General features: G+C 51.0%; 1 protein-coding gene across 7 annotated transcripts in view; it reads left to right on the top strand.

Annotated features, from left to right (window-relative positions):
* The window catches only part of WIZ (WIZ zinc finger), a 140,581-nt gene that overhangs the window by 116,900 nt on the left and 4,302 nt on the right, over positions 1 to 19,379 (top strand). For 5 of the 7 annotated variants that reach the window (XM_034793314.1, XM_034793313.1, XM_034793317.1 and 2 more), the window contains 5 exons: positions 8,932 to 9,096; positions 11,218 to 11,724; positions 14,990 to 15,469; positions 17,324 to 17,860; positions 18,376 to 18,906. In XM_034793314.1, coding sequence (XP_034649205.1) covers positions 8,932 to 9,096; positions 11,218 to 11,724; positions 14,990 to 15,469; positions 17,324 to 17,860; positions 18,376 to 18,906 — 2,220 coding nt within the window. Of the gene's footprint in view, positions 1 to 4,149; positions 4,305 to 8,931; positions 9,097 to 11,217; positions 11,725 to 14,989; positions 15,470 to 17,323; positions 17,861 to 18,375; positions 18,907 to 19,379 lie in introns of those variants that run through there. The other 2 variants (XM_034793318.1, XM_034793315.1) reach the window with 2 other exon arrangements.

Below are 19,379 nucleotides of genomic sequence, written 5' to 3'. Positions count from 1 at the left end.
GTGCCCCTTGCTTCACTCCACAACAACTGGGAACGAATAACGTCCAGCAAATGGGTTCCGGAAATGATCCACAATGAGTACTCCATCCCCTTCATCTCCCTCCTCCCCCCACCCAACTGCTTTCCCTGCCCCTCTTCAGGGACCCTTCTCACGAGAGTTTGTTGAAGAAACACCTGAAATAGGCCCTGTCTATGAGCCATAGAACCTGTACCTCAGCACCTACAAAACACGACTTATTTCGTGATACCCAAGGAGGAGGGAAGTTGGAAACCCATAATGGACCTCCGAGCACTGAACAAATTTGTAAAGGCTCAAAAATTCAGGATGGTCACACTAGCAGCGATTATTCCATCTTTGGAACAGGGAGATTGATTCTCTGCCCTTGACATACAGGATGCCTATTTCCACATACCGATCTTACCTTCCCACAGATGATTCCTCAGATTCATCCTGGTTCAGGACCATTACCAGTACAGAATACTCCCCTTTGGCCTCTCATCAGCTCCGAGAGTATTCACCAAAGTCCTCTCCATGGTGACCGCTCATCTACGCTCCCAGGGGATTATGATCTACCTCTACCTGGATGATTGCCTCCTCAGAGCCTGCTCCTTTGACAGGGCCCTGCGGGCCAACCAAACAGCTGTAGACTTGTTCATGGATCTGGGCCTACAGATGAACATCCAATAATCAACGTGCACCCCTGTAGAGCTCCTAGAGTTCATAGGAGCCGATCTAGACTCATTATAGGCGAGGGCACTCCTACCAGAGCACAAGTTTCAAAGCTTGTCCACGCTCATAGAGGCAGTACAAACCAGCTCTCAAATATCAGCTAGACACTACCTCCAACTCCTTGGGCATATGGCTGCAGGCATGTCTGTGATATCTCATGCCAGACTTCACATATCCAAACATGGTTCAGCTCGGTCTACAGCCCGAACAGTGACAGACTAGACAAACCTCTATCACTGCCCACCAAAGTTAAAAACTTCCTGGACTAGTGGAAAGATCCAGCAAATGTCTGCACAGGGATCTCCTTCTCACAACCTTCTCCATCACTACTTCTCACCGTCGACGCATCCCGCATGGGGTAGGGCACACATCTCAACAATCTTACGACACAAGGCAAGTAGTCATCTACAGACATGTCTCTTCACATCAACCTCCTTGAACGCAGCAGTCAGGACTGCTTGCACCCACTTCTTTCTGATAATCAGAGGTACACACCCAAGAGTCTTGACAGACAATATAGCATGTATGTACTACATAAATTGTCAGGGAGATGCCAGATCACCCTCCCTTTGCACAGAAGCACTAAAGCTATGGAACTGCATTTCCCACAGTGTCAGAATAGCAGCAGCATACCTTCCCAGGAGTACTGAACACAATAGCGGACAGTCGCAGACAAAAGTTCCCACACGACCACAAATGTGAGATGAACTCAAAGTACTACATGACATATTCTGACAGTGGTGGAAAGCAACTAGCGCCCTGTTAGCCACTTACCTGACCAAGAAATGTCCATGCTACTGCTCCAGAGCAGGCCTCAGACAGCATTCCTTCGGGGATGCTCTCCTTCTATGGGACAAGGACCTGGTATGCACCTTTCTCCAGTTTCCTCTATTATCACAAGACCTGTTTAAAAATAAAAAAAGAGAGAGCAAATGTCTTATTGATTGCTCCCTCCTGCCTGAGACAAACATGGTACCCTTAGCTGTCACAACTGGCAAAATGTCCACCTATCTGCCTTCAACCCACTCCATGCCTCCTCTCGCAGAACGAGGGACGCACTCTCCACCCCAACCTGCGGATACTCTGACTCAAGGCTGGGTCCTTCATGGTTCCAGCAGACAGACAGATTCTGCTCTGAGGAGGCACAGGAAGTGTTACTACACAGTAGGAAATCGGCTACCTGTCGTACTTTTCTGCAAAAGTGGACCAGGTTTCAGACTTGGTGTAATTCAAGACAAATTTCCCTGACTTCTGCTACTCTCCCAATGGTCCTAGATTATATACTGACTCAATCAAAGTTCACCTAGTGGCCATAGCAGCCTTCCATCAGGGAAGTATCCTGAGGGATACACTGTGCTCTCACACCCAACTACAAAATGATTTCTCAAGGGTATAGTAAACCTTTCCCCAACCCAGACATCCCCCCCCCAACCCAGAATCTAAACTTAATACTGAAAAGCCTGAGTAGGCCATCCTTTGAACCCATGGCCCCTTGTTCGGTCAAAAACCTGTCTATGAAGACAGAATTCTTGGTGGCAATCACCTCGACAAGGAGAATAAGGGAGATAGTAGCATTTATGGCACATCTCCCTCATACATCCTCCCTCCTAAACTTTTCCTCTCCACTGCAGAACGGTCTAAAGGCAGGTCTAAAGGCACAGCAATATCATCCCAGACACTCTCCAAATGGGTCTCGAACTGTATCAAACACAGTGATCAGGTCACAACATCATACCTCCAGCCAGAAACTGCACACACTCCACTAAGTCAGTTTCCTCCTCTGACACCTTCCTCAAGAATGTCCTTATCTCAGAAATCTGCAGAGCAGCAACCTGGGCATCTGCACATATCTTCACAGAACACTATGCGATTACTGGGGACTGCTTCAGATACTATCTTCAATTCCGCAGTATTGTCATCCATAACTGACTTGACTCCAAAGCCTCCGCCTCCCATTAGGGATACGGCTTGGGAGTCAACTACAGTGGAGCACCTATAGGGACACTACTTGAAGAAGAAGAGGAAGTTATTCACCTGGTGCGGTAACAATGATTCTTCGAGATGTGTGTCTGGATGGGTGCTCCATGACCCATCCTCCTCCCCTCTGCTTTGGAGTTCTTGTCAAGGACTCTGTGGTAGAGAAGAAACTGAGGCGGGTTTGCCTGTGCAGCACTGGTTAGCTGTGTGGCAGAGCACAAGGGGCGGACAGCACAAGTGCAGGCCAAAGGGATACTGCTACCAAAGTTCTCTGAGCAGCAGCACAGGGATGCAAGCGCAGCTACAGTGGAGCACCCATAAGGAAACACAGCTTGAAGAACCATTATTACTACAAAGGTGAGTAACTTCCTCTTTAAGAACTATGTCACAGTCGCATGTATTTCTTCTCCTGGTGAAAGCAAATCATTTTCTCTCTACATTGCATAAGTTAATGAGTGATTTGGAGTTAAGGCTCTTAAACTGCCTTGTGGTTCAGAATCCGGCAAAGCACCCCTTACGTTCAGGCCATTCTATGGCTCTTAAGAAGGGGGTGTTGCGGGCACTTTATTTTCCTTGTATTTATGCAGGTCTAAAATGAGCCACTTCTTGACATGTCATGGAGCAATTAATGCTGCAGTGCTTCCCGGGAGCTGTAGTAAGTAGGGGTTGTGTTAGCTGTCCCTGCTGTGCTACATTAGCAGACTGGCATAGGATTTAAAATAATTTCTGACAGCCTGTCCCCTGGGGCTGCTGTGAGGGGGGGGCTGTCCTCCCCTTTTCCCTCCTTGAGCCTTTCTTGGCAATACAGGCACAAACAGGGGAAGATATATTAGCCCTCTATCAACCTCTGGCTGCCAGGCTTTGCTATGAGCCGAGCAGGACGGTCTGCCTCCATTCAGAACCTGCTTCAGGGGAAAGGGACAGGCAGGGGCCGGTGTAGCCGCATGCAGGGCCACGTAGGGAAAAGTTGAGGGGGTGTGAGGGATCAGGGGCGGAGGGAGCACTAGGATTTCAGTCCCGGGGGAGGTGAAGATGGGGGAACCGGTAGCATGGGCTCAGAGGGGCCACCCCTCGCGGGAGAGATGCCCAAGCGCCTGCCCTGCTGGCAGCAGGCAAGGGGTCACTTGGGGTGGCAACCCTGCCTCACACTGCCCCAGGCAGCACCAACCAGGCACGGCCTTAAGGCCCCTGCCAGCCCCCTGGGGGCCTCCACAGCCTGGGCCTGGCCTGGGCCTGTGGGCCCTACGCGAGCTCGGCTCTCCTCTGCTCCTGCCTACGTGCGTGGCAAGTTCTGTGGCTCCCGCCTAGAGGGCCTAGTATCGATTGCTCGGTAGGTGACTGTTCCTGTCTGCCTTTGTGGGTTCTGGTTCGGCGGCGGCCACCTGGGCTGGCTCGGCGCTCGGCTGCCCCGCCTGGCCTGGCGCGGCCCGTGGCTCGGCGCTCGGCTGCCCCGCCTTGTGGCCGCCCTGCATGTGCCGGACCCAAGATGGCGGCCTCCACCTCCTCGCCGCTGAAAGTGACAAAAGCGGCGGCGCCGCCGCGGCCCCGAGAGCGGGACGGGGACGGGGAGCCCGAGCCGGAGGTGGTGCCCGAGACCGGTGAGGATCCCCCCGCTCCACCCCCGGGCCTAGGCGCGGGATCGGCCCCGCCCAGCCCGCAGCCAGACGGGAGTTGGAGCCGGAGTGGAGCAGGCCGGACTCCTCTGCCCCCGCGGGCGGTGGCGGGTTCGGGTCTGGGTCTCCCCGGGGGTCTGAGCTCCCTCCTCGGCCCCTCCCGTCGGGGAGCGAGTGGGCCGGGGGAGGAGACGCACTTCGCTGTAGTCCCCGTTCCCCGCCGCCCGACAGGCCGAGCTCAGCGTTCCCCGGCCGCCTATGGGGGGCTCTGCCCGGGCACCAGGCACCCCCCTCCCGCCTGCACTGACAGCCAGGGTTTAGCGCGCTCCCCCAGCGCCCCCCCCCGCACTGACAGCCCCGGCCCTGCCCGCTCCCCTGCCCGCATCCCGGGGGGCTCTGCCCAGATCGCCCCCTACACTGACCGCCTGTGCTCAGTGTGACCCCCAGTTTCCCGGGGGCTCTGCCCAGCCTGTTCTCCCTCCCCCAACCCCCAGACTGACAGCCTGGGCTTGCTTCTGTCTCTCTCTTCCCCCCCCCCTCCCTGCACTGACAGACTGGGCTCACTCACCCTAGCTGTGCCAAGTTCACGCGCGCACACACACATATACACACTGACAGAAAGGGCTTGCTCCCCCTGGACTAACAGACCAGGCTCACGAACCCCCCTTCCCCCACACACACACTATTAGACCAGGTTCAGTGCACTCCCTGTCCCCATTCTGGGGCCTCTCGCCTGCTTTCGCGCCCCCCACCGACATGCTGGGCTCACACCCCCGGGGCTGTACCTAGTTCTATGTCTTCTCCCCTTCCCCCCACATTGATGGGCCAAGCTCATTGCCTCCATCTCTGCCTCCTCCTTCACTTCTAGGAGGCTATGTTCAGCTCCTCCCACATACAAAACACATACTGACAGGCTGCCTGGAGCACTGTCCTCACACCTCTTTCAGATAGCCCCCAGTATGCTGTCTGTGTCAAGACTCTACCTAGTTCTTTGCTTCTCACACACTGACAGGCCTGGCTCATTGGTTTCCTGGTGTCATGGGGCTGTGCCTTCCTCTGTGCTCCTCTGCACTGATAGGCTGGGCTGACTACTTCTCTACCAGTACACCTGGCTCCCCCTAGTCCCTGGGGAGCTGTGCCCAGTGTGCCTCTTCCCCTAAATATAGTGACAGGTTGGGCTTATTGTCTTCTTCCACCCTTAATTCAGCTCTGTGCTCTTCCACATTGACAGGTTGGGCTTACTGCCCCCTGCCCTGACCACAAACTTGGCTCCCCTCTGGGATGGGGGGTAGCTGTTCCCAGGTCTGGACCCTTTCTCATGGATGGGTTTCATTGAGCCCAACCTTATTCTCTTTTTCTCTGATTGTGCCCTCCCAGTGAGGAGTAGCTTTAACACCATGAATCTAGGAGCAGAGGATTTGGTAGGCCAGCTCAGGGGCCCTCTAGCCCTGTTTCTTGTTCCTGACAGCAGCCAGTGCTAGCTGTTAAAAGGAATATGCAAGAAACCCTGTAATGGAGAGCTGTGGAATAACCTGCCTATGGGGGGAAGCTACTTCCTAAACCCCACAGCAACCCTGGAGTAAGAGGGTTTTTAACTCTTCCAAACTCTTGGGGGGGCATCAGTCATTGCTGATATAAATTCTGGATGCCCTCGCCACATAAGCAGCCTTATTCCTTCATGTTGTAGGATTTTATGTATCACCATGATGCCCCAGCACTAATCTCAGGGAGCAACATGAATATTTACCCACAAGAGCCTGTTAAAAGACACTGGTTTTGAATCATTTTAAAAAACTCTTGTCCTGTTGTGTCTCCAGCTAGTGAATGAGGCTGAGGTGTTTCTGCAGAAAGTGACTAGTCCCAGTTTGAGGATATGAAACAGCACAGGGGAAATTGATGTCACCCTCAGAAACTTTCAGAGTTACAGAGACAGCTCCATAGTTAAATTTAACCAAATGAAAAGGCTTGAGTCACTTTAATCTGTAAAACTAACCATAAAAACCAAACCTATGCAGCAGTTTACTTTAGCATAACTGAAACAGTCTTTTCTTGCTATATAATAAAGCAGCTAAAGCCCTACCTTGCGTTTCCAAACTGTCAAAATGACAGCTTCCTGTTTGATTGCTTTAACTATTGTTTAATATTTAAGAGACAAGGGAATAACTTTTGTTGGTGAAAGAGACGAGCTTTTGAGCACACACAGGGCGTTTCTTAAGCTCAAAAGCTGTTCTCTTTCACCAACAGAAATTGGTCCAATAAAAACATTACCTCACCCACCATGTCTCTCTGATATCCTGGGTTACAACACTCTAAACAACACATTTAATATTTAAGGCATTTTAAAGAGCAGTGGCTTATTCCCCTGTAGTTGGACACATTGCTACAAATTCCTTTTTGTGTTACAGTGCAGTTTTTCTCTAAATGACCATTAAGTTAAGTTTTTGTTTTGTTTTATGGCTTCTAGAAGTAGGTAAAATAAAAGTGATTTTTATAAACTTCCCACATTTTATTTTGGAGATTTCTTGTTGCCCTGTCTGTTCATGTCATCTTTAATATTTTCTGTCTGCTCCAATTTGGGATTCCACTGATCTTTGTGCCTCTGTCCCAGGGTTCCAGGCACCCTTCCATTCAAATACCCCTTCAAAACTTTTTTGATACAGCTTGCTATCCGTAATCTTAGTTGTGCCACTGGGTGCTTCCCCTATCCTGCTGGCTCTCAGTGAAAATAAAACAAACATTACAAACACAACATAAACAGTCCAACTGTCCATAATTAATGCTTTCCCAGAAGCAATGTACCAATCCCATTGCGTTCTCTCTTCCCTGTGGTCTATTGTCACTTCTTGTGCCTTTAGCCTTCTAACCTGGTAATAGACACAGAACGCCACAAGCCATCACCTTCAGCCCCCAACTAAAACCTCTCCAGCGCATCATCAAGGATCTACAACCTATCCTGAAGGACGATCCATCACTCTCACAGATCTTGGGAGACAGGCCAGTCCTTGCTTACAGACAGCCCCCAAACCTGAAGCAAATACTCACCAGCAACCACACAACAAAAACACTAACCCAGGAACTTATCCTTGCAACAAAGCCCGTTGCCAACTCTGTCCACATATCTATTCAAGGGACACCATTGTAGGACCTAATAACACCAGCCACACTATCAGAGGCTCGTTCACCTGCACATCTACCAATGTGATATATGCCATCATGTGCCAGCAATACCCCTCTGCCATGTACATTGGCCAAACTGGACAGTCTGTACATATAAGAATAAATGGACACAAATCAGATGTCAAGAATTATAACATTCAAAAACCAGTTGGAGAACCCTGCAGTCTCCCTGGCCACTCGATTACAGACCTAAAAGTTGCAATATTACAACAAAATAACTTCAAAAACAGACTCCAACAAGAGACTGCTGAATTGGAATTAATTTGCAAACTGGACACCATTAAATTAGGCTTGAACAAAGACTGGGAGTGGATGGGCCATTACACAAAGTAAAACTATTTCCCCATGCTTATTTCTCCCCCTCCCCAGTTCCTCATATCTCCTTGTCAATTGCTGGAAATGGGCCATTTTCATTACCACTACAAACAGTTCTTTTTTCTCTCCTGCTGATAAAAGCTCAACTTAATTGATCACTCTCCTTATAGTGTGTATAGTAACACCCATTGCTTCATGTTCTGTGTGTGTGTGTGTGTATATATATATATATATGTATATGTATGTATGTATATATATATCTTCCTACTGTATTTTCCACTACATGCATCCGAAGAAGTGAGCCGTAGCCCACGAAAGCTTATGTTCAAATAAATTTGTTAGTCTCTAAGGTGCCACAAGTACTCCTGTTCTTTTAACCAGGTAATGTAAACACTACTAAGTATAGTCCTTGTGCTAGGAACAGTCCTATTGATGTCCTGATAGTAAATGCTACACACGGTAGGAAGTGTTGGCAAGCTTGTAATTTCCTCAGGGCCAGGACCTGTTGGCTTGACAGTAAAACTCTATGGACATCAGTGATGCTCTGTAAACTAACAACTCACTAGCCGCAGAGAAATGGTCAGGGACCCTCTTTTTGTTTTGTGTTTGTACGATGCCAGGCTCGGTGGTGTCGTGATCCATGGCTGAGGCTCATTGGTCCTATCAGTCTAGAGACCAGAAGATATGGAATGTGTTTTGCGCGGTGTGACGAATACCATCATTTCATACCACTCTTTGTTCCCTGAGTCACTGCTGATAGCACGGGAAGCTTACACTGAGAATTTCTGTATATTCCTGTGCAGTGATGACTTAACCCCTGCATTTGCATCCGTGAGCTATAGTTCCTATTCTCTTAATGACCCAGGTCCAAAAGCATCTGTTTGCTGTAAACCTACCTATTACAAACTTGTTTTTCCATTAATGGATAGTATTGACTGGGGTATTTTTTCACTTCCATTCTTGGTGCCTGGCTGATAACATGGAGCTAATGAGTAACTTATAGGGCATTTTAATCAAATGTGGAATGGTTTAACCTTTATTCACTGCTCCCCTTGAGTGAGTTTCATTAATGCTTTACTGTTTACAGCTCGGACTGAATGTTTCCTTCTCTCCCTGGCAGTTATGGCCTCTGAGGAGGAAGAAATGGTTGCCATGGAAGTGGGGTCACCACCCATCCCAAAGAAGAGTACTCCAGCCGGGCAATTGGATCAAACTCCAAACAGAATAGGGACCAAACTATCTCCGGAAGCTCCTGGAAACAAGCCAGACTCCCAGGATTCCAAAAGTGAGTGCTTTTCTGATTATGACTCAACTTCATTCTGTAATTTGGCTCCGTTGCAGCTGGCCTCTCCTGCTGAGGGGGAGGCACTTTCCTCAGCTACTTCAGAGGAATCCTGGGAGCCTTGTTTTGTTGTTCTTTGTTGCATGTCATTTTCATTGGAAAAAAATAAGCTTTTTTTTATTCCCTACATGAACAAATTATTGCCCAAATCCATCACTTACAAGGCATCTTGCAGTTATGAACAAGCGCACAAGAGTGGCCCTCCAATAGCAAGCCAGTGGGCGTGACAAAATGGGAAGATATCCGTAAAGGAAGAACTCGATTATGATGATTTATTGGTGATCGCACCCACTGCGTGCCAGTCACTTTCCAAAACTTTAGGAAGGATGGTCTCTGCTCCAAGGATTAAGAACCAGACAAGGGCTTTATTGGCTTCTGTTCCTGATTATCCAGACCCCACATTCCTGCTTTTATTCCTACCTGTTTGTGATTTAATAGACAGCAAGTCATGTTAAAAATAAATGAAAACTCCTTGCTCTTGGCTGTTTCCCTGTTGCCTAGAATTATGGGGAATTGTCATTGATGTGGGAAGGTACTTGCAGTTCAAACTTCTTCCATCCTCATCATAACTTGGCAGAAAGAGACTCTCTGTGGTGTTAGTCTGCCTTGGGCAACAGGTGGAGTTTTCAAGTAGTCTCTCTTAAAATCACTGGATTAGCACCATTGGGCTCTTCTATTGCAATCCGTCTTCATTCAAAACTGAGAAAGGAAAGGAATGGAGCTGGCAGGCCAGGCCTCTGTGCCTATTCGGTCCGTGGGATGATAGAATGAAAGATGGTCCTTTTGGAGCAGGGCAGTGCTCACATGTTGCTGTGGTGAGGAGTCATGTTGGCAACTTGCCATGAGCTGAAGGGCTGGCTCTAATATGAATAAATTGGAGGGGACTACTGCCACCCTTGTTCTTAGTACTCTAGCGTGGCTCTGCAGGCTAGCGGTCCCAGACTACAGCACCTTATTGTGATCAGAGCAGTCATGGACAATTTGCCAAACAACACGCATCGTGATGGAGCATTACATGGCCTCTTAGACTATCTTGCACTCTACTGCCACTCAGGATAGTTCCCATGATACCTTCAGTACCCCAAATGTGGCTTTGTCCAGTACCTTCCATAGCAGATCATGCAACCTTCTACTTATGCTGAATCATCAGGAAGCTTTTCCTGGTGTCTGTCCTGAATTCTGTCCTTAACCAATCTCTTCCAGTTAGTTAATCACTCCCAAATAGCTGTGTAAATGATTCCTCTCTGTCCTGGGTGTTTGCACCTTTCCGATGTCTTTAGGCAGGTATGTCCCTTCTCTGTCCTTGTTAGGGCTGACTTAAACAGTCTCAGTCTGACCTCATAACTGAGTCTCTCCAGCCCCTTGGTTTCTTCCAGTTTGTGGGTTTGCTGATAATGAGATGCCTAGAAATGTACACAATGTGCCAGCTTAGTTTGCCCCATATCCCTTATTGTAGGTCCCAGAGTGGGCCAGGCACTGTACAGGCAGCAGAAACCCCCTGGGTACCATTTTGAAAAGGAATATGGGTGCTTCTGAAAACATTACCCATGGTCCCTGGCCTGAGAATTCTAGTATAACCTATAAGCCATACAATGAAAGAATAACAAACTGTGAGGGGGAAGGGAGGGCAAGGTGAGCAGCATAGTTAACAGCTGTAGCGGGATGGCCCAGATCTGTTGTCCTTTTTCTGCCGTATCACACTAGACTCATACCTGACTTGTCTGCTTCCCCCTTATCCCCAGCTTCTCCCAGTTTATTGCTGGTGGTTGCATTGATACCCAGAGGCCTTGGTTAGGGCCTTAATGTGCTAGGCACTCTGCCGACAAACAGTCCCTGCCCCCGAGTGCTCATAGTGCAGGGTTCTGATTGGTGGCAAGGCAACAGGGAAGACAGCTACATTTGCATAAGTAGTCTTGGGAGTTAAAGTAGTTTAGAATTGCACTTTGGGATGGGGGGCTGCTTCCGGGCGCTGAGGACAAGGGCACCCGGCATGAGCCATGCAGGGATTGTGCGCTGCACCTTGTGAAGCTCTGTGACTCACTAACAGCTGCTCTTCTTTTTCAGCTCAAAACCTCACGACATGCGAGGTCTGTGGCGCCTGCTTTGAGACCCGCAAAGGCCTGTCCAGCCACGCTCGCTCTCACCTTCGGCAGCTTGGCGTGGCAGAGTCCGAGAGCAGTGGAGCTCCCATCGACTTGCTCTATGAACTGATGAAGCAGAAGGGCAAACCTGACAGTAGCCCAATGTCCCCAACGCTCAGCAAAAAATCCAGCTCCCCCAAAGAAGGGACAGGCAGCTCCCCACGGCCAACACTGCTGTCTCTCAGCAAGACAGGCGACCGCTTGCCAGATCCCCCTGTGAACAAAGCGATCAAGTCCCCACCAGGCTTCTCCTCAAAGAGCCTTTCACAGCCAGGATCCCCGCTCCTCAAGAAAGTGCCACCCACGCTCTCAGGATCTCCCCCTCCGAAACACCCAGAGGACAAGACCCCCAAGTTGCCCCTGAGCCCTCTGCAGAGCTCTCCAAAAGCACAGTGGCCGCAGACCGAGGAGGAAGGGCCCTTAAATCTAAGTGAGTCTCTTTACCTTTGGTGTTTCCCACTAGATATGTGGCAGGAGAGCTGAGTGTGTGGGAACTTGCTGACCAAAACTTGATGCTGCTATCTTGTTGGGTAACCTGCTACAAGGCATCCCTTCGCTGTCATGTGGGGAGAATGGGTGCGGGGCTTTCCTGTCTTTCAGCCATGGGTGGGACTCAGTGTAGCTGTCAGCAGTTTTCCAGCGAGGTCCCATAGGGGCTGCTGCCGTCTAATCTGGATACACCTTGCAAACATCCACAGGGCAGTGAGTCCCAACTTGGTCCTGGACTGCATTCCGTGGGTCTTTCTGACAAGCGTGTGGCTCCTTTCCCGTCTCTGGAGGATAAGTGCTAATCATAGCTCATTGTGGAAGGAGAGTGTCATCTGTTTCTGATTTAGCGGGTGAGGGTTTCCTCCCCCGCCCTTCTCTCCTCCCCTGCCCAAACAAATCTGGGTAAAGTAAGTGCCCCTGCTACACCTGCATCTTTCCACTGCTCCCCGGCTCCTACCACATTTCTCTCCAGCCAGATAACTGGAGCAGGCCGCCTCCTCAAAGACCCCCTGCTGCTTTTGCTGTGTGTTTGTACCAGGGCAGCCAAATTGGTCGTCCATCTTGCTGTTTCTCTCCATGTGTGCAGCAGCCATCTCCCCAGGCCTGTTCTGGGGGCTAAGCAAGTCTATCAACCGTGCACCTGACCCCACTTATTCCTGGAGGGGAGTCCCTAGAGGGCACCCTCCTGTAAGATGCCACTTGCTGCCTTCCAACTTTGTTCCTAGACTCTGTATAACTGTTCCCTGCAGTGCCCTGTGTCTGTTGGGAAGCAAAGGGCATTCTGGGTACAACAGCCAGTCGGGGAGGAATCCTAGTCTGAACTAGTTTGCCAACCAACTAGCTTTCCTTTTCTACAACATCTGAGCTGAGACACCCTGTAAACCAGACTGAGTCAGTGCAGCGACTGTTCAACGCGGCGTGGTTGAGTTCTGAGAAGACTCTTCAGTTCTGCATAGAAAGCACAGGTGGATTTTTCTCAGCAGCTCTTGTCCAAACTGGGCTGCAGCAGTTCAGTGTCTGTTAACCCTGAGTGAGAGGTGAGGCGTCGGGTGCTGACTGCTTGTGGAATTGGCAACTGGAAATAGTCCTAAATACACACAACGAATTACCCAGTCTCCTCCAGCACATGCACTCCACTCCTTGCTAGATCTCCTGCGTCAGGGCAGCCCATGGTTTTACACACTGTAAATGCTGCCATATCTAAGCTCAGCAGAGTATGGTTTAGAGCCCGACTTCTGTTACTTTTCAAGTAACATTAGTTTTGATCTGACAGGACTAGACTGAACTCCTCTCTCTATGGAAGTGGACCAGAGCAGCACAAGCTGTTGCATACTCCCCTTTCCCCAGGGTCCCGGGAATGACCTGGAGCGACCTTCCCTGGCACTAAAGGGAGTTTGGCCTCTGCCACCTCGCTGCAGAGGGTGAGGACTGGATGTGCCACAATTAGTCCTACTTGTGCTGATGTGTCTTGTCTATCGTCCATTTGGATCTGGACTTTCACAGACCAGCCATCCTACCCAGGCCCCTGCAGACGAACAGTTCCATGTCCCAGTCCCCCTTTCTATTGTTCATCAAGGTTTGTGTCATTCCAAATGGGTGACTGACCTTTGTGTATCACTCAATGAACTCTTCCACAGCCTAGTTTGCTTGAGCACTAAAGCCCTGAATCCAGGCTGATTAGATGTGGATGATTCTGCTGGTCTTATTCTGCTGAAAGAAACAGTTGGGAAAGTGACTGTCCGCTTGACATGTTTCTCTGACTGTCTCATGCCCTGGCATCCTCATGTCCCAATCTTCCTTAGCCCAGTTACGACGACCAGGCCTAGACTTCTCAGTTATCTAAGTTACTGAGACAGCAGTGGGCAGTGCTCCCATTGATATTAGGGCCCCTGTGTTAACCTTCACCTAGGCTGCTGGGGTCTGGCTGGGCAATCTGGGGAATAGCCAGCCATATACCTGAGTGCAGATTTCAAATCAAGAGGCTTGCCATTACCTGACCTCTTATGTGCTTGCTTGACATTCATAGACTTGCATGGAAGAGACTGCCACTATAAGCACATATGGCAGTTTTTCTGCAGAAATGTGCATGAACTTTGTGAGCTTGTAATGATCCATGCACCAGTTCCGCATGTGCTCAGTAACAACATTCCAGTCTTCACTCTTAGTTGTTCAAGTGAGGGCTCTTTCCCTCAGAAAGTCCCAGCCCTCGTTAATCTCTTGGTGCCACCTGTGGGATAGCCTTGCCATTCATGGCCTTGTGGAAGTCACCAACTTTGTAAAATGAAATCCCTTTTTTAAAATCAGATCATGTTTAAAATTAGGTCTGAGATGTTCCTTGCTACTTAGCAGGGATGGGGAAGGAGAATGCTCTGGAGTTGGTTGTATTCAGTTCTGTACCAATGTCAAAGGAGCACAGCTAGCGTGCGGAGCCTGTGTGTCCAGTATGCTTTTAAGGTTTGGTATCGCAAAGAACCGGGGCTAGGGAACACCAGGCATTTAGCACTTACACTAAAGCTTTGTTTTTAGTCCCATCCTGTCGCAAAATATTGGACTTAAAAATCACTCCATTCTGATTATCTTCTTGCTTTTTCCAACGTTAAATCTGACCTGACGGTAGCAGCTGGTACCACTGGGGTCAGCTAACGCTGAAACTAGAGCCTTATGCCATCTGACACTTTGGAGTTCCAGCTTTCAAATGGTGTAAAGCGCTAATCTCTAAATTTAGCGATTCATGGGATATTGGCTATTGAAGTAATGTGGGAAGGACTGCTTAGCTGGAGGACCAACACCCAGGTTTTCGGGAACAGTAACATTCTCCAGAGGCTGCTGCCGGGCCAGCGAACCCAAAATAAAATGTTGATCCCCGATTACTATGCACAGCCTTTGGCTACCACTTTCTAAAGCGGTTTGGCACATGTAAACGGAGACACAGAAATGATGGAGAAGCCCTGAAAGTCAAGGTTTCTGATGGAATTCCAGCATAACCGTCAGGGAGCGGCAGCCATGCTGCCTGGGCCAGCGTGATAATTTACCTTTCCTTTAGGGCTGCCTGTTTAAAATCTCTAGAGAACGCAGCATATAACCTCTTCACTGGAGAGACAACCCAGGCCACTTGAACCAAGTCCCTTTTGGGTTGTAACTGGTGCTTGAAAGACATTCTCCTCGGTGACCGTATGTATTATGATCGATGTGTTTTCTTTCCGCAGCTGTAGATAGTGACTCGGGCAAAGAAATTGACTGCCAGTTATGTGGTGCCTGGTTTGAAACCAGAAAGGGGTTATCGAGTCATGCTAGAGCCCACCTGAGACACCTGGGAGTGAATGATCCAGATGCTAAAGGCTCTCCAATTGATGTTTTAAATGACCTCATCCAAAGTGAAGACTTCAAAAGCCGTCTTTCCTCTCTCCTCCCTAGTGAGAGAAAATCATTAGTGGAGGCTGGGAGCTTGGACAGACCCAGCCCAAAGAGCACAGCAGCTGTACCTGCAACAGGCATGAAACAACCACCTCCACCAAGGCCTTTGGGCAAACAGCCAGCGATCCTCTCGCCTCACTCCCTTCCACCATCCAAGAAACTGAAGCCACAAACCCACAGGTTGTCAGCTGAGGCCAATCTGCAAAGAAAACAGGGTCTTTCCTCCAGCGCGTACTGGGCTTCAGATGCTGGGATGTCTCCACTCAACCTCTGTAGGTTCTCTCTCATCACCGCCTCCTCTTCCCTCCTCCTCTCCCCCTTGTTTACATTAAGCAAGGCCTGAGGCCACTCCCTATCGAGCCTTCACCATTGTTTGGCGAAAGCAGGGAACTGGGCATCAAGACTCCTGGGTTTTGTTCCCAGTGCTGGGATGGAGCGTGGCCCAGGGGACTGGGAGTCAGGACTCCTGGGTTCTGTGTCAGGGCAATGACAGAGAATAAACGGCTCTTGGTCGCACGCCCCTTGCTTTTCCTTTTCCCCATAAAGTGCTCTCTCACACCACTTTCTGAGCCAGCTTCTGTGTCCTTCCTCAGCCAGGCACACGCCCCACGTTCCTACCTCAGTCCTGAGTAGATAAAGAGCCCAGCCCCTTCCCTTCCAAGGTAACACCAGGCACCTGCTTGGGCACCATCCATTCAGGAATCCTCGAGTCAAACGGGTTCTGACTGCTTGACCACCCAGATCAGGGAGGGGAGGCCAGGCTGTTTGGTGCTCTCACGTTGCAGAACGCCTGTCGCCTTGTGCAGCCTGAGCTCTCTCAGTGCTGCTCGATAGACAGGGACTGCTGCACTTTCTAGGGTACTCGGTGGCCTAAGCTGTACAGGATGTCAGGGTGACTCAGTGCCTGGACCCTGCTAGAAAGCCCAGTGCTGGGTGTTTTCATCTTGGGTTGAAATTGCCCTGTCTGTCCTTGGCAGAGGGGGAATCAACCTCTCTTGTCCTTTCATTTCAGGCCAGCATTCATCAGGCCTTTGGCCTGAGTCTGGTCCCCATCCTGGGAGGGGGGTGTCTGTTTCCATTCTCCCCTTACCTTGGTGCAGAGAAGGAGGCAGGTTCTGCTTTCGCCTTCAGACGGGGGAGGGGTGCTCAGTGACTGTGGCTGGTTTGTGCGTTCTCTTCTCCATGAGCTGGTGATTTAATGCTGACTGGTTGCTAAGCTTTCCCCCTTTCAAGCAGCCTGTAAGACGATGTGTAAGTTGCGCCCACTCACCGCTAAGCATTTACCTCCAGGAGATTGCATGGCTCAGACTGCAGCTTGCTTATGGTGGCAAAAAATATATACTGCGTCGTGTTACTCCTCTTGCTCCTTCCAAGCACACGCTGAGAAATCAGGGGTTCCTGGATCATGCTGCACGCAGGCAGGTCTGCAGAAGCCAAGAGGGGATGGGGTTAAGGGTACGTTGCATTTGAAGGTAGAGTGCTCAGCACTTTGATTAGCCAAAAATGACAAGGACCCCCACATGTGGTTTAGCTGCTTGGTGGACAGCAAGCCAGTGCGTGATACAAACCAGGGTTGCCGGGCTGACTGGACAGATCATTCCAGTGTCTGTGGGAAGGAGATACATTCCACGTTTGTTTGAATGTCTTCATCCGGGCTCTAGCATGCCTGCAGGTCCCCTTCCTTTACTCCGCACCCAACACACACAGACACCCACCTCAAGCCTTGGGCAAGCAGGACATGCACACAAAGGAAGACACTGAAATGACTGTATTCTCCCAGGTCTCCTGGATCACAGCTCCTACCTAGGCCTCCAGCCATTGCGGTTACTGTGTCTAGGCTCACCGAGAGTGCCTGCTCTCTGCCCCACCATCAAAGCCTGCCCTGTGTGCTCTGTCCTCCCCTGCACTGCCCTTGCCTATCGCATTTCCCAGGGATCATTGGATGGTTTGATTCCTTTCATTGAGTTTGTTCTGGGATCAGCTTTGCCATTGTCTTGACCTCTGGCGCGTGGCGTGTTTGCTTTGTGCTGTCTGGTTGGGGGGGATAATCTTGCTAGTGTCCCAGTGGCATAGGGCTGCGCCTGTCAGGTGCTACAGTAAATGCACGTCTCCCCTCCTTGTTTCAGCCTCTGGATCGGAGCCCGTGAGGGATATCAGGTGCGAGTTCTGTGGGGAGTACTTCGAAAACCGGAAGGGGCTGTCCAGCCATGCCAGGTCCCACCTGCGCCAGATGGGGGTGACCGAGTGGTATGTCAACGGCTCCCCAATCGACACGTTGCGGGAGATCCTCAAGCGCAGAGCTCAGCCCCGGGGTGGCACCACAAACCCACCAGCCCCAGGGCAGAAAGCCATGACCAAGACCGTCATCGGCAGCATGGGATCGCTGGAGCCTCACAGCCCAGGAGAGATTCACGTGCCCTCCATGCCCAAAAAGGTCCAGCAGCCAGGAAGTCCCATGGGACACTCTCCTACCTCCTCCCCTCCCCCAACAGCCAGGAAGATGTTTCCAGGGATGGGCCCTCCCTCTTTTCAGAAGAAACTGAAACAAGACCAAATGAGAATGGAGATCAAGCGAGAGATGATGTCTGGGAGTCTCCACGGTGAGCCCCATCCATCCAACAGGACCTGGTCTCCACGGGAGGAGATGTCCCCCCTGAACCTCTGTAAGTGTGAGCAGCAGCACTCCTGCTAGCATGGTGGGGTGACTTTGACTTCAGTGACCACCTGCCATAATAGGCAAGAGCTTGGGGGGGAACAAATCAGTGTTTGGCTACAGCAGGGGACGGAGTCAGGACTCCTGGGTTCCGTTCCCAGCTCAGCCACTGGCCACTTCGGGCACGTTGTTTCCCGATCTGTTAATTGGGGATCACACTTACCTCTCGTGGGGTGGGTGACAGTATTGGTAGCGTGGTTTGAGATCCTCAGGCGCCACATTATAGATGCAGCAGAATATTAGCAGCTATGTTTAATCTACGTGTTGTCCCGGTGCCTCCTTGCTACAGAGATAGAGGGCTGCAATAGCAGAGGTGTGGCTCGCCGGCCTTTGCAGTTAGAGCTTCTGTGGCGTGCAGGTTGACGGGGGTCAGTGCGCCAGTCTGCACTGCCCAGTGAGTCTTCCAGGGGCTGGATGCTGCCTGGGGATTCTAGGCACTCCCTTCTCTGTCTCTGCCCCCTGCAGCCTCCCGCGCTGACCCCGTGAGGGATATCAGATGCGAGTTCTGTGGGGAGTACTTCGAGAACCGGAAAGGGCTGTCCAGCCATGCCCGGTCCCACCTGCGCCAGATGGGGGTGACCGAGTGGTCTGTCAATGGCTCACCCATCGACACGCTGCGGGAGATCCTCAAGAAGAAGTCCAAGCCCTGTATGATCAAGAAGGAGCCCCATACTTCCAGCATTGAGCCCCCCAAGCCGATGGCAGAGGAAGGTGCAGCCCTCAAGTCCCCTGGGAAAATGCTGCAGGCCATGTCCCTCTCTCCGCTGGGTGGAAGGACGGGGAAGCCCAGCCCCAGTGGTTCCAGCATGAGTCGGGAGATCTCGCTCTCACCACTCACCAGCAAATCCCACGGGGGCTTCCTGACTCCACTCTCCACCAAGCGGCCGCTGCAGGAGGAGCGGCTTGGGGGCCATGGTGAAGTGAGGCAGAAGACCTACATCCAGACCGAGCTGCCCTTCAAAGCCAAGGCGGCTCATGACAAGCCGGCACACACATGTAAGTGGGGGTGGGGGTGGGGGCAGGCAGAGAGCTGTGCCAGGGCTCCATTGTGGCAGGGGAGACAGTCAAAGAAACCTGCAGGAGCTGGGTCCCTTCACAGAGGGCCCAGTGGAGTGCCATGCCAGGGCCCCATCCTATAGGGAGGGATGGGTGGGTGGAGAGCCCTGCTGAGCTGTATCCCATGGAGAGGGGGACAGGTAGCACCCTGCTGGGGTGTTAACGCTTTCCTTCCCACTTCCCAGCAGAGAGACTTCCTGCTTTGTTGTCTCTTCCATTGCTGCCCCGTTCCCAGAAACCAAGAGAGCGTAAAGGGACTGGGGAGTCCACTGCTGTGGGCCTCTGATCTGGTGCCACAAACCTGCCACGTCATAAGAGCAACTTGTCTGGTACCAGAGGATGTTCTGAGCCCTTACCCCAGGTACATCTATACTGCAGCTGGGAGGCTGCTTCCCAGCCCAGGTAGATGCACT

The sequence above is a fragment of the Trachemys scripta genome, chromosome 17 (assembly GCF_013100865.1).
Source record: "Trachemys scripta elegans isolate TJP31775 chromosome 17, CAS_Tse_1.0, whole genome shotgun sequence".
Taxonomy (NCBI): Eukaryota; Metazoa; Chordata; order Testudines; family Emydidae; genus Trachemys; species Trachemys scripta.
This window is presented reverse-complemented; position numbering and strand designations above follow the sequence as displayed.